At 50.4% G+C, this 13,649-nt stretch overlaps 1 protein-coding gene across 1 annotated transcript in view; it reads right to left on the bottom strand.

The window, feature by feature from the left end:
- WDR36 (WD repeat domain 36) overlaps positions 1-13,649 on the bottom strand; it is an 88,648-nt gene that overhangs the window by 44,675 nt on the left and 30,324 nt on the right. The window contains exons 10-12 of the mRNA XM_069752691.1: positions 13,442-13,507; positions 13,010-13,093; positions 6,288-6,442 (exon numbers count right to left, since the gene is read on the bottom strand). Coding sequence (XP_069608792.1) covers positions 6,288-6,442; positions 13,010-13,093; positions 13,442-13,507 — 305 coding nt within the window. The remainder of the gene's footprint in view (positions 1-6,287; positions 6,443-13,009; positions 13,094-13,441; positions 13,508-13,649) is intronic.

Here is a 13,649-nt window from a genome sequence, read left to right as displayed (position 1 = left end):
TGCCCACACTCCTATATACTACGTGGGCTGTGTTATATACTCCGTGGCTGCTATATACTCCGTGGCCGTGCTATACACGTGGGCTGTGCCCGTGCTATACACTACGTGGGCTGTGCTATATACTACGTGGCTGTACTATACACTACGTGGGCTGTGCCTGTGCTATATACGTGGCTGTGCTATATACTATATGGCTGTGCTATATACTACGTGGGCTGTGCTATACACGTGGGCTGTGCCTGTGATATACACTACGTGGCCTATGCTATAAATTATATATGCTACGTGGCTGTGCTATATACTATGTGTGCTGTTATATGCTACGCGGCTGTGTTATATACTACGTGGATTATGCTATATACTACGTGGGCTGTGACTGTGCTATATACTACATGGCTGTGCTATATACTACGTAGATTGTGCTATATACTACATGCACTGTGCTATACACTATGCGGACTGTGCTATGTACTACGCGGACTGTACTATATACTACGCGGACTGTACTATATACTACGCGGACTGTACTATATACTACGTAGATTGTGCTATATACTACGTGGCTGCTACATACTCCGTGGCTATGCTATATACGTGGGCTGTGCCCATGCTATACACTACGTGGGCTGTGCTATATACTACGGGGCTGTGTTATATACTACGTGGCTGCTATATACTACGTGGCTGTGCTATACACTACGTGGGCTGTGCTACATACGTGGCTGTGCTACTACGTGTGCTGTGTTATATACTAAGTGCACTGTGCTATATACTACGTGCGCTGTGTTATATACTAAGTGCACTGTGCTATATGCACTGTGCTATATACTACATGGGCTGTGCCTGTGATATACACTACGTGGGCTGTGCTATATACTACGCGGACTGTACTATATACTACGTAGATTGCGCTATATACTACGTGGATTGTGCTATACTATGTGGCCTATGCTATAGACGATATATATCCTATGTGGCTGTGCTATATACTATGTGGATTGTGCTATGTACTACATGGACTGTGATATATACTACGTGGGCTGAACCTGTGCTCTATATTACGTGGCTGTGCTATATACTACGTAGATTGTGCTATATACTACGTGGACTGTACTATATACTACTTGGGCTGTGCTATATGCTATGTGGCTGTGTTATATACTACGTGGACTGTACTACATACTATGTAGGCTGTGTTATATGCTACGTAGGCTGTGTTATATGCTACGTGGGCTGTGTTATATGCTACGTAGGCTGTGTTATATGCTACGTGGGCTGTGTTATATGCTACTTGGGCTGTGTTATATGCTACGTGGGCTGTGTTATATGCTACGTGGGCTGTGTTATATGCTACGTGGGCTGTGTTATAGACTACATGGACTGTACTATATACTACATGGACTGTACTATATACTACGCAGACTGTACCATATACTACGCGGACTGTACTATATACTACGTAGATTGTGCTATATACTACGTGCACTGTGCTATATACTATGTGGATTGTGCTATATACTACGTGGACTGTGCTATATACTACATGGCTGTGTTATATACTACGTGGACTGTATTATATACTACTTGGGCTGTGTTATATACTACATGGATTGTGCTATATGCTATGTGGCTGTTATATACTACGTGGAATGTACTACATACTATGTGGGCTGTGCTATATGCTACGTGGGCTGTTAGATACTACGTGGCTGTGCTATATGCTTCGTGGCTGTGCTATATACTACGTGGGCTGTTATATGCTACGTGGCTGTGCTATATACTACGTGGGCTGTTATATGCTACGTGGCTGTGCTATATACTACGTGGGCTGTTATTTGCTACGTGGCTGTGCTATATACTATGTGGCTGTGTTGTAAACTACGTGGGCTGTTATATGCTACGTGGCTGTGCTATATACTACGTGGGCTGTTATATGCTACGTGGCTGTGCTATATGCTACGTGGCTGTGCTATATGCTACATGGGCTGTTATATGCTACGCTTACCGAACAAGTTCGGTCATACATATTCTAGAATACCCGATGCGTTAGAATCGGGCCAACATCTAGTTTTCAATAATTACTTATCCCTTTAATCCAGACAGAGCACTCCACAACATTTCCCTCATGCCTGCTTTACATCAGCACCATTTATAAAATGGTCTTTTATTCTGTTAGGGCATCAGAAAGTTTAAAAATGTAGCAGTAATTTTTCAAAGAAATTTACAAAACTTATTTGTTTAAGGACAAACTGTTTTGAAGTGACTTTGAGAGACCTATATATATTGGAAAACGCTCAAAAGTCGTATTTTAATAAAGGTACCTTCACACTAAACGACGCTGCAGCGATCCAGACAACGATCCGGATCGCTGCAGCGTCGCTGTTTGGTCGCTGGAGAGCTGTCACACAGACAGCTCTCCAGCGACCAACGATGCCGGTAACCAGGGTAAACATCGGGTTACTAAGCGCAGGGCCGCGCTTAGTAACCCGATGTTTACCCTGGATACCATCCTAAAAGTAAAAAAAAAACAAACGCTTCATACTTACCTTCTGCTGTCTGTCCCCGGCGCTGTGCTTCTCTGTACTGGCTGTGGGCACAGCGGCCGGAAAGCACAGCGGTGACGTCACCGCTCTGCTTTCCGGCCGCTGTGCTCACAGTCAGTGCAGGAAAGCAGAGCGCCGGAGGACAGACAGCAGAAGGTAAGTATGAAGCGTTTGTTTTTTTTACTTTTAGGATGGTAACCAGGGTAAACATCGGGTTACTAAGCGCGGCTCTGCGCTTAGTAACCCGATGTTTACCCTGGTTACCAGCGAAGACATCGCTGAATCGGTGTCACACACACCGATTCAGCGATGTCAGCGGGAGAGCCAGCGACCAAAGAAAGGTCTGGCCCTCTAGCCCCGACCAACGACATCACAGCAGGATTCTGATCGCTGCTGCGTGTCAAACTGAACGATATCGCTAGCCAGGACGCTGCAACGTCACGGATCGCTAGCGATATCGTTTAGTGTGAAGGTACCTTAACACCCATCATATTCAGGTAGATTATTAACCCTTCAGGTACTATTCAAGAATTAATGCAAAGTGGCATGTCAGGAGAGAAAAATTAATTTTTACACACCTAAATGTTGCCAACTTCTGAACAGGCCACTATAACCGCAGACTCTAAGACCATTATATGGCTGTGATTTGCCATGGCAACCGTCAGGACCATAAAATTATGATCTCATTGTGCCGATGGAGTTAATGAGGGCTGAAATGGACAGTTGGTCCCAATACTGATCGTGGCTGATGCAGCAAGCTGGCAGCTGATGGGTTCTCGCCCCTTGAAGGATGCCATTCTCTTACATCTCATGTCAGTATAAAGATGTATTGTAGTCACTAAGCGGTTATATAGCCATCCATTTTCCTTTCAAATGGAAAGGATCAGTTTTTGTTTACTGGATGAGTTTCAAATGGAAGGAAAAGGATGGCCATTTAGCGGTTCTGTTTTCCATAGACTTCAATGTTAAAAAAAAAAAAAAGTTGAAAATCAGTTTTTTTTTAGCCGGACAAAAACAGCTGTGTTTGCACAACTCTTGTCAACAGACTGCTGCTGGATCGGTTCTAGCGGGTGATGACTAGACATGAGAACATAGCCTAACAAGATAAATGGCAGATTAGTCTCGCCTCCTGTCACTGATACATAATAAGGCTGGCTTAACTCCTGTGCTTGCATCATTACTGACTGCCCCTTAACAGTATGATGTGTTGTGCCATTATGGCTCAAGGTGTTAATTCAGGGGCACCGCTATCATGGGGCAAGTTGAGCCCTTTGCTTCAGGCGGCAGTCGTCACTGAAAGACAGGGGGCGGCAGAGCGGTGGTCAGAACACCTGGTGCCGACTTCATAATCCCTGACATTTGCTGTCACTAGTGCGGTGCGCGCGCCCCTGCTCACAACCCACGGTGTGCAAGATCAGCCGGTCATCCCTGCACCCACAGAGCAGCACAACACATATCGGCTGCTCTGCACAAACAGGACCTGTGATGAGGTCACAGGAGGGGGAGGAGTCAGGGGTCACATGATCGGGACCTCCATGGATTGCAGGACTCTGCTGTGCTGGTTGCCATGGTGTGTATATGAGGTGTATGGAGCCAAGCCGTGTGCATATGAGGTGTATGGAGCGGTGCTGAATGTGTACAAGGTGTATGGAGCGGAGCTGAATGTGCACGAGGTGTACGGAGTGGAGCGGAATGTGTGTATGAGGTGTACGGAGCAGAGCCGCGTGTGTATGAGATGTATGGAGCAGAGCCGGGTGTGTATTCAGTGTACGGAGCGGAGCCGGGTGAGTATTCAGTGTACGGAGCAGAGCCGGTTGAGTATTCAGTGTACGGAGCGGAGCCGGTTGAGTATTCAGTGTACGGAGCGGAGCCGCATGTGTATGAGGTGTACGGAGCGGAGTCGGGTGTGTATGAGGTGTATGGAGCAGTCGGGTGTGTATGAGGTGTATGGAGCAGTCGGGTGTGTGCGAGGTGTATGGAGCAGAGCCGCGTGAGTACGAAGTGGAGCCGTGTGTGCAAGGTGTACGGAGCGCAGCCACGTGTGTAGGAGTAACTATGTGTGGCCATTATACAGTATAGAGCATCATGTGTGGCCATTAAACAGTATGGAGCATCATGTGTGACCATTATACAGTATGGAGCATCATGTGTGGCCATTATACAGTATGGAGCATCATGTGTGACCATTATACAGTATGGAGCATCATGTGTGACCATTATACAGTATGGAGCATCATGTGTGACCATTATACAATATGGAGCATCATGTGTGGCCATTATACACTATGGAGCACTGTGTGGCCATTATACAGTATGGAGCACTGTGTGGCCATTATACAGTATGGAGCATCATGTGTGGCCATTATACAGTATGGAGCATTATGTGTGGCCATTATACAGTATGGAGCACTGTGTGGCCATTATACAGTATGGAGCATCATATGTGGCCATTATACAGTATGGAGCACTGCGTGGCCATTATAGAGTATGGAGCACTGTGTGGACATTATACTATCAGGAGAAACCACCAGGTGGCACTCCCCAGTGGTTTATGCTGCCCTGACAGTGAGAACCCAGAGTCTCAGACAGCCTGTGACAGCTATACTCACAGCACCCGAGAGCTGGGCAAGAAAACACCGTAACAGCTGAGCTGGAGTGAGCAGAACGCCAGGTAGTGAATGTACTGAAAGGACCTGTGGTCACGTGACAACAGGGGGCGGGGCTTAGAGTCCTGTAGCAGGAGTATGCAGGATACTACAGGAACAAAGGGTACAGGAGAAGAGAAAGGGAGTCACCGGACACCAGGGAAAGGAAGAGGCAGAGGGAGGCGCAATCCAAGACAAGCCGAGGTCAGTAAACGGGAACGGAAACGCAGTACACAAGGAGCAAGGAAATAAAGAATAGTCAGGGACGTGGCAGGAGTCAGAAAACCAGAGAAGCAGATACACAGTACAGAATCAGAAGGCAAAATCACACCAGGGAACAGAACCGAGTCAGAACCATACAAGCAAGCTACAATACTGGCACAAGCAAACAGAGGTCAACACACTCAGCCAATAGCAAAAGTATAACTGACAGAGATTGAAGCTTCCCAGGACTATAAGAAGCTCACCCCGAACCAAAGAGAGGCCAATAACAAGCCCCAAGTGTGCAGGTCAGAGCCTGCACTGATCAACACATTAACCCCTGGCGTGCAGGTGAAACCCAGCACTGGGATCATGACATATACAGTATGGAGCATCATGTGTGGCCATTATACAGTATGGAGCATCATGTGGGGCTCATTATACTGTATGGAGCACTATTTGGGGCTCATTATACTGTATGGAGCAATATATGGGGCATGTTATTCTGTATGGGGCGCTGTGCGATGCCCACAATACTGTATGGAGCAATATATGGGGCTTCTTATACTGCATGGAGCAATATACGGGGCTCATTATTCTGTATGGAGCACTGTGGTGCCCCGAATACTGTATGGAGGACTATACTGTCTGATTCATGACCTATTGTAGAATGTACAATAGTTATCACTCATGTAATGTATGGGGGGACTGTATATGGGATGGTAGCCCTATAGGGGGGCTGTACTGTATATGCGTTTGGGGGGGGGGGGTGCCGTTTTGAAGTTCGCCTCAGGCAGCAGTGTGGCTAGGTTCACCCCTGTGTTAAGGGATGATGTTTTTACCAATTCTTAAATCCTATTACATCAATCCAAATACCACTAAAATGAACCATACTTACAGTGGCATGTATGTCTTTCGTTTCAACATTTATGAGATTTGGGGGCTCCAGCTTGTGAGCCCCCATTGTAGATCGAATATAATTCCAGGTAGTACAGGTTAATTTGCGTTGGTGACATGCAATAATCCCATCCCAGTCATTCTGTCGTGCAGTTTCTGCCAAATCATATGAAAACATCAGCACATCTATAGAAAGCCATGTACACAACATATAAAACAGGATTTTTGGTTGCTTACCGTAAAATCTGTTTCTTGAAGCCTCCATTGGGGGACACAGGAACCATGGGGTGTATGCTGCTGCCACTAGGAGGCTGACACTATGCAAATAAAAAAGTTAGCTCCTCCTCTGCAGTGTACACCCCACCGACTGGCATTATACTCTTCAGTTAGTGAGAAAGCAGTAGGAGATAATGAAACAAGGTTGAAAAACCATAACCACAAACTTGAGAACTGTAACGTGAGAACAGTCATAGAACAGATAACAACAGAAAACATTGGGAGGGTGCTGTGTCCCCCAATGGAGGCTTCAAGAAACAGATTTTACGGTAAGCAACCAAAAATCCTGTTTTCTTTATCGCCTCTCATTGGGGGACACAGGAACCATGGGACGTCCCAAAGCAGTCCCAAGGGCGGGAAAACGGACTTCCATCAGGTCAGAGGACTCACCACTGCCGCCTGCAGGATCCTTCTGCCTAGGCTGGCGTCCGCCGATGCGTAGGTATGGACCTTGTAAAATTTGGCGAACGTGTGGATGGAAGACCAAGTTGCCGCTTTGCAAAGCTGTAGGGCGGAAGCCCTGTGGTGCACCGCCCAGGAGGCGCCGACTGCCCGGGTAGAGTGAGCCTTAATCCCAGGAGGGGGCACTCTGTTCTTGACCCGGTAAGCCTCTAAAATTGCCGTTCTGATCCAGCGAGCAATAGTCGCTTTAGAAGCCGGCTGGCCTCTGCGTGTGCCATCAGGAATGACGAAAAAAGAATCCGTCTTCCGGAAAGAGGATGTTCTATCCAGATAAATCCTCACTGCCCTGACTAGGTCTAGCTTGTTCAACGATCGCTCCAGAGGATGAGTCGGAGCTGGACAAAAGGAAGGTAGAACGATGTCCTCGTTGAGGTGGAAGGTGGAAACCACCTTAGGAAGAAAAGAAGGTGGAGGTCGGAAGACCACCTTGTCCTGGTGAATGACCAAAAACGGAGGGCGGCAAGACAGTGCCGCCAGCTCGGAAACGCGGCGAATGGACGTGATGGCCACAAGAAAGGCCACCTTCCAAGATAAAACTGATAGAGGAATCTCCCTAAGAGGTTCAAAGGGAGAAACCTTCAAAACGTCCAGTACCAGGTTTAGGTCCCAAGCCTCCACAGGGGCCCTGAACGGCGGGACGGCGTGGGCTACCCCCTGAAAGAAGGTCTTAACCTGTGGCCGAGAGGCCAAGGTCTTCTGAAAGAGGATGGAAAGCGCAGAGACCTGACCCTTCAGGGAACTAAGAGCCAGGCCCGAATCCAGTCCTGCCTGAAGGAAGGCCAAAAGAGAAGGCAGAGAAAAAACCATAGGTGGCACGCGGTTGGACTCGCACCAACGGAAGTAGGCCTTCCAGGTGCGGTAGTAGATCCTGGAAGACGAAGGCTTCCGAGCCTGAATCATGGTGTGAATCACCCGGTCCGAAAGGCCGGACGCTCTTAGAACCGCGGTCTCAACAGCCACGCCGTTAAACTGAGCGACCGAGAATTCGGGTGGCAGATCGGACCCTGGGACAGCAGATCGGGCCTGTCTGGAAGGCACCAGGGAGCGTCCGCGAGAAGGTTGACGAGCTCCGCGAACCAAGCTCTCCTGGGCCAATCCGGGGCGATCAGGATGACCGTCACCCCTTCCGCTTTGATCTTCTTCAACAGTTTGGGAAGTAATGGAAGGGATGGGAACAGGTAGGGCAGCTCGAACTGTGACCAAGGAATGGCCAGAGCATCGACGCCCACTGCGAGAGGATCGCGGGACCTGGAGACGAATTGCGGAACCTTCCTGTTGATTCGAGACGCCGTGAGATCCACATCCGGAGTTCCCCATCGAAGACAAATCTGATGGAAGACCTCCGGATGCAGGGACCATTCCCCCGCCGCGAGACCCTCGCGGCTGAGGAAGTCGGCGGCCCAGTTTTCTACGCCGGGGATATGCACCGCGGATATCACCGGAACCGTTGCCTCTGCCCAAAGGAGGATCTTGGATACCTCGGCAAGGGCCAAGGAGCTCCGAGTCCCCCCCTGATGGTTGACATATGCCACAGCCGTGGCGTTGTCCGTCTGGATCCGGACTGGAAGGCCCCTGAGGATCCTTTCCCAATGGCGGATGGACAGAAAGATGGCCCGAATTTCGAGGACGTTGATCGGCAGCGCAGACTCCTGCGGCGACCAACGGCCCTGAACCGTCAGGTGGCGAAAAACCGCACCCCAGCCGATCAGGCTGGCATCCGTTGTCACCACCTGCCAGTGAACCGGAAGGAAGGACCTGCCCTGGGAGATGAGAGGAGACGTCAGCCACCAGTTGAGAGACAGCTTGACCCGAAAGGAGAGTCTGATCGGCCGATCCAGGGAGAAGACCGACCTGTCCCACTGAGACAGAATGGCTTGCTGAAGGGGTCGAGAATGGAATTGGGCGAAGGGAATCGCTTCCAAGGTAGCTACTATCCTCCCCAGAACCTTCATGGCCGATCGGAGGGAGGGAGGCCGAGGACCCTGGAGCAAGAGTATGTCCCGACAAAGGGTGGATCTCTTGTCTTTGGGAAGGAAGACTCTGGACTGACGAGTGTCGAAGAGCATGCCCAGAAAGATGATGCGCTGAGAAGGAATAAGGCAGGACTTCTTCCGGTTGACCAGCCATCCGAAACGGGATAAGGTGTCGAGAACAATGGACAAACTTTCGTGGGCCTGAGCAAAGGACGGAGCCTTGATGAGGATGTCGTCGAGGTATGGGAACAGGACCAAGCCTCTGACCCTCAAAATGGCCATCAGCGCCGCCATGATTTTCGTGAACACCCTTGGCGCGGTTGCGAGACCGAACGGCAGGGCGACGAACTGAAAATGATCTTGTTGCACTGCAAAGCGCAGGAAACGGTGATGTCCGGGAAATATTGGAACATGTAGGTAGGCGTTCTGGATATCTATAGAGCATAGAAATTCCTGAGCCTCCATGGAAGCAATTACTGAACGAAGGGATTCCATCCTGAAGTGTCTCAGGCGAACCCTCCTGTTCAGCAATTTGAGGTCCAGAATGGGACGAACCTTGCCGTCTTTTTTCGGTACCACAAAGAGGTTCGAGTAGAAACCCGTGTACCGTTCCTTTTCTGGGACGGGAACAATTACCCCGGATTTTAGCAGAGAAGCGATGGCTGCGAAGAAGCCCGGAAACAAAGCGGGATCTTTTGGAGGACGAGATTGGAAGAAACGATCCCTGGGTCGGGAGGCGAACTCTATTTTGTATCCCGAGGATACAACTTCCCTGACCCATGCATCCTCTACTGCGGAAATCCAGACGTCCCTGAAACGGAGAAGACGGCCCCCCAACCTGGGAGTTGGGCTGGAGTCTTGCCGAGAGTCATGCGGAAGTGGATCTTCCAGTCCTGGGCCTGGACGATCTACCCTGGGAATAGCGAGGACGCCAGGACGGAGTGGGCCTGAAGGACACCGCCTTCTTCTCTTGACGTGCCTGTGGCCTCTGTTGCTGCTGGGAAAAGGAGTTTGATGCAGCGAAGCGACGAAAAGGCCGAAACGAGCGAAACTGCCGTCTAGGGGGAGGGCGACGAGGTTTAGCCTGGGGGAGAAGGGAACTTGTGCCCCCAGTGGCGTCCTTAAAGGGAACCTGTCACCCCGTTTTTTTGAGATTGAGCTATAAATACTGTTAAATAGGGCCTGCGCTGTGTGTTCCTATAGTGTATGTAGTGTACCCCGATTCCCCATGTATGCTGAGAAATAACTTACCAAAGTCGCCGTTTTCGCCTGTCAATCAGGCTGGTCAGGTCGGGAGGGCGTGGTGACATCGCTGGTTCTTCCTCAGCTTTACGTTGGTGGCGTAGTGGTGAAGACACAGCGCGCGATCTGCGCTGTCATCCCTTTCGTCGGTGGGGGCGGCCATCTTCCTGGGGCCGCGCGTGCGCAGATCGAGTGCTCTGCTGCACGGGGCTTCAGGAAAATGGCCGCGGGATGCCGCGCGTGCGCATTAGAGATCGCGGCGGCCATTTTCCCAAAGCCGAGTTTGCATCTCGGCTTTGGGAAAATGGGCAGGGCGCAGTATGTCGGGCGGGAAAAAGCCCGCCCGCAGGAGCGGAAAAGAAGAGGCCGAAAACCGGAAGTAGGCCCCGGCCGAAGCCGGGGCCTAAATTTGGAACCGGCGGCCGAGAAAAAGAGCCGCGGCGCCGAAATAAAGCGCCGGAACAACGCGGCGTGAGGAAGGCTGGCGCCGCAGCCTGCTTAGGCTGCGCCGCTGAAGGGCGCCGCAGAAAAAACACCCACCTGCGGCGCCAGCAATGTGCCGCAGGGAGACGCGGCGCGACAGCCTGCAGGGCTGCGACGCTGAAGGGCGCCGCAGAACACCACCTCCTGCGGCGCCAGAGCAATGCGCCGCAGGGAGACGCGGCGCGACAGCCTGCAGGGCTGCGACGCTGAAGGGCGCCGCAGAACACCACCTTCTGCGGCGCCAGAGCAATGTGCCGCAGGGAGACGCGGCGCGACAGCCTGCAGGGCTGCGACGCTGAAGGGCGCCGCAGAACACCACCTCCTGCGGCGCCAGAGCAATGCGCCGCAGGGAGACGCGGCGCGACAGCCTGCAGGGCTGCGACGCTGAAGGGCGCCGCAGAACACCACCTCCTGCGGCGCCAGAGCAATGTGCCGCAGGGAGACGCGGCGCGACAGCCTGCAGGGCTGCGACGCTGAAGGGCGCCGCAGAACACCACCTCCTGCGGCGCCAGAGCAATGCGCCGCAGGGAGACGCGGCACGACAGCCCGCAGGGCTGCCGCGCTGAGGAAGCTGAGCTGCGGCGCCAGAAGATGTGCCCAGAGTAAGAACCGCAGCGCTGGTAATGCGCCGCGGAAAGTGCTGGGGGGATAGAGCGCGGTGGCCTAAAAGGGGGGCCCCTCGCTGAAGACAGAAGGCCCTTGGTAAAAGGGAAGAAGAAAGGCGACAGGGAGCCCCTAACAAGAACCCCCCCTAACAAAGATCCGGGATGGGAAGGGGGAAAATACTCACCCAAACATCCCACGCTGGTACTAACCTTGAAAGGGTTTGAGACGTCCAGGGAGCTGATGGACGTCCTCGTCTCGTCCGACCGACAGGCTCTGGTAGGCGAGTGGGTGGGGGACGGAGCCAGGACCGGACTTCTGAGCACGCTTGTGTGCTAGGATCTTGGTCTGGTGAAGGATCTATGAGGATACGGGGTGGCAGTACACGCCGTACTCATAGTCCGCTTTGTGGGACTACAGGTGTGACTGTTCACCCTGTATCCCATCCGGAAAAAACCTGTAAAGGAAACGACGCACATTGAGGTAGATAAGGGTCTAATGAAAGACCCGTGTCCACCTCCTACTGACACTAAGCTAAACTGAAGAGTATAATGCCAGTCGGTGGGGTGTACACTGCAGAGGAGGAGCTAACTTTTTTATTTGCATAGTGTCAGCCTCCTAGTGGCAGCAGCATACACCCCATGGTTCCTGTGTCCCCCAATGAGAGGCGATAAAGAAAGTACAATAACTTAACCCTCTTAGATTCTCAACATTAGGACAAAAGCTAATGGGACATTTCCGGGGGTTATCACAATGTTCTAAAAGGTGTAGCATTATTGTGAAGGGTAATCACTCCCAGGGCCACTAATTCAGGCCGTGATGTAGCACCCAGCACAGCTAATGGCTGAGAGTGTGACTATGCAGGAAAAAAACTAATCAAGTAAGAGCTACTAGCCCCTTCATCCTCAGGATTGGCGGTGGGCCTAGATATTAGATACAATAAACAATTACCATGTTAATCTTTACTATAACCAGTCCACATGAAAGTGTAGGCTATTCTCTATACAGTATCTCTGCTTTCTTTAGTTACGTCAATTCCACTTTTCTGCTGCACTGAACCATTTCACTTATATACAAAGCAATTTCTATATTTTCTATTGACTTAAGTTACCGTATTTTTCGGACTATAAGCCGCACTTTCTCCCCCAAAATTTGTGAGGAAAATGAGGGTGCGACTTATACTGTGAATGTAGCTTACCGGGGAGGAGGGATGGGTCTGGGGGTGGAGGGGTGTCACGGGAGGCAGAGTCGCTGCTGCATATAGCCAGTGGAGGCAGGAGTGGGGCGATGCGTGGGCCCTGGGCTGGGAGGAGGGGGTGTCCCAGCGGTGCGAGGCAGGAGCCATTGATCTCCCAGTGGTGGCTTCAGAAAAGTGTCGGCGGTGCGAGACATGAACGGACTTCCCCGCTGCTCATATTCATTTCCTGGGGCCTCGCCAACCCCCTTGGTAACCTAAAGTCGGACCCCCATTTTCACAATAAAAAAAAAATGTTTTCCCTACTCTCCTCCTCTAAATTTGGGGTGCGTCTCATAGTCCTAAAAAAATATGGCAAGTATTTTGGGTACCCTCTCCCATTAAAATGTCTTTTTTTTTTTTACAGTTACAACATGCCGTTAATCATAACGACAAGAATCCTTTATAATTAAGAGGGAAAAAAAAAGTAGTATTTATAAGGATACACACCAGATGCAAATGATACAACAGGAGGCAGTCTTAGGGATTTGCAGCGAAGTCCAACTTTTTTAGCTTTGGCTTTATTTACTGATCCTAATAAAATAAGACCATGTATTCCATCATTAGCAATGCGACTTAAAATAAGATGTGGGTTAGTTTACAGAGTGGTGCATCAGAACGATATGCCACCGATACAGTCACAGGGGCAAGAAGAGGATTTTTCGGTTCTCACTGTAAAATCTCTCACAGATGTCATTGGGGGATACAGCTGAACAGTGGTTCCTGTGTCGCCAAGTGAAATGCCCGAAAATAGGGGATTTTGGGCTTTTACAGGAAAATCGCTCTTGTAGCCTTCACTGGGGGACACAGGAACCATGGTTTAGCAGAGTCCCCAATGAAGCACCCGAGAAATTCTATTTTATTGTCCCCCCATTAACTTACCATGACCAAGGCTTTTACTGTATCGATCATGAACTGTGGAAAACGATTGAATAGTTCCATCTTGTCCTGCAGAAAAGTAATACAGGGAATATAATGTATCCCTAACATTAAATAGAAACCACCAACCATAACCCCTTCACGACCTTTGATGTATGTCAAAAGTCATGTCCCTGCCCTTTGATGCGGGCACGCATGACCAGCCCACATG

This window comes from Ranitomeya imitator, chromosome 1, assembly GCF_032444005.1.
Source record: "Ranitomeya imitator isolate aRanImi1 chromosome 1, aRanImi1.pri, whole genome shotgun sequence".
Classification (NCBI taxonomy): domain Eukaryota; kingdom Metazoa; phylum Chordata; class Amphibia; order Anura; family Dendrobatidae; genus Ranitomeya; species Ranitomeya imitator.
This window is presented reverse-complemented; position numbering and strand designations above follow the sequence as displayed.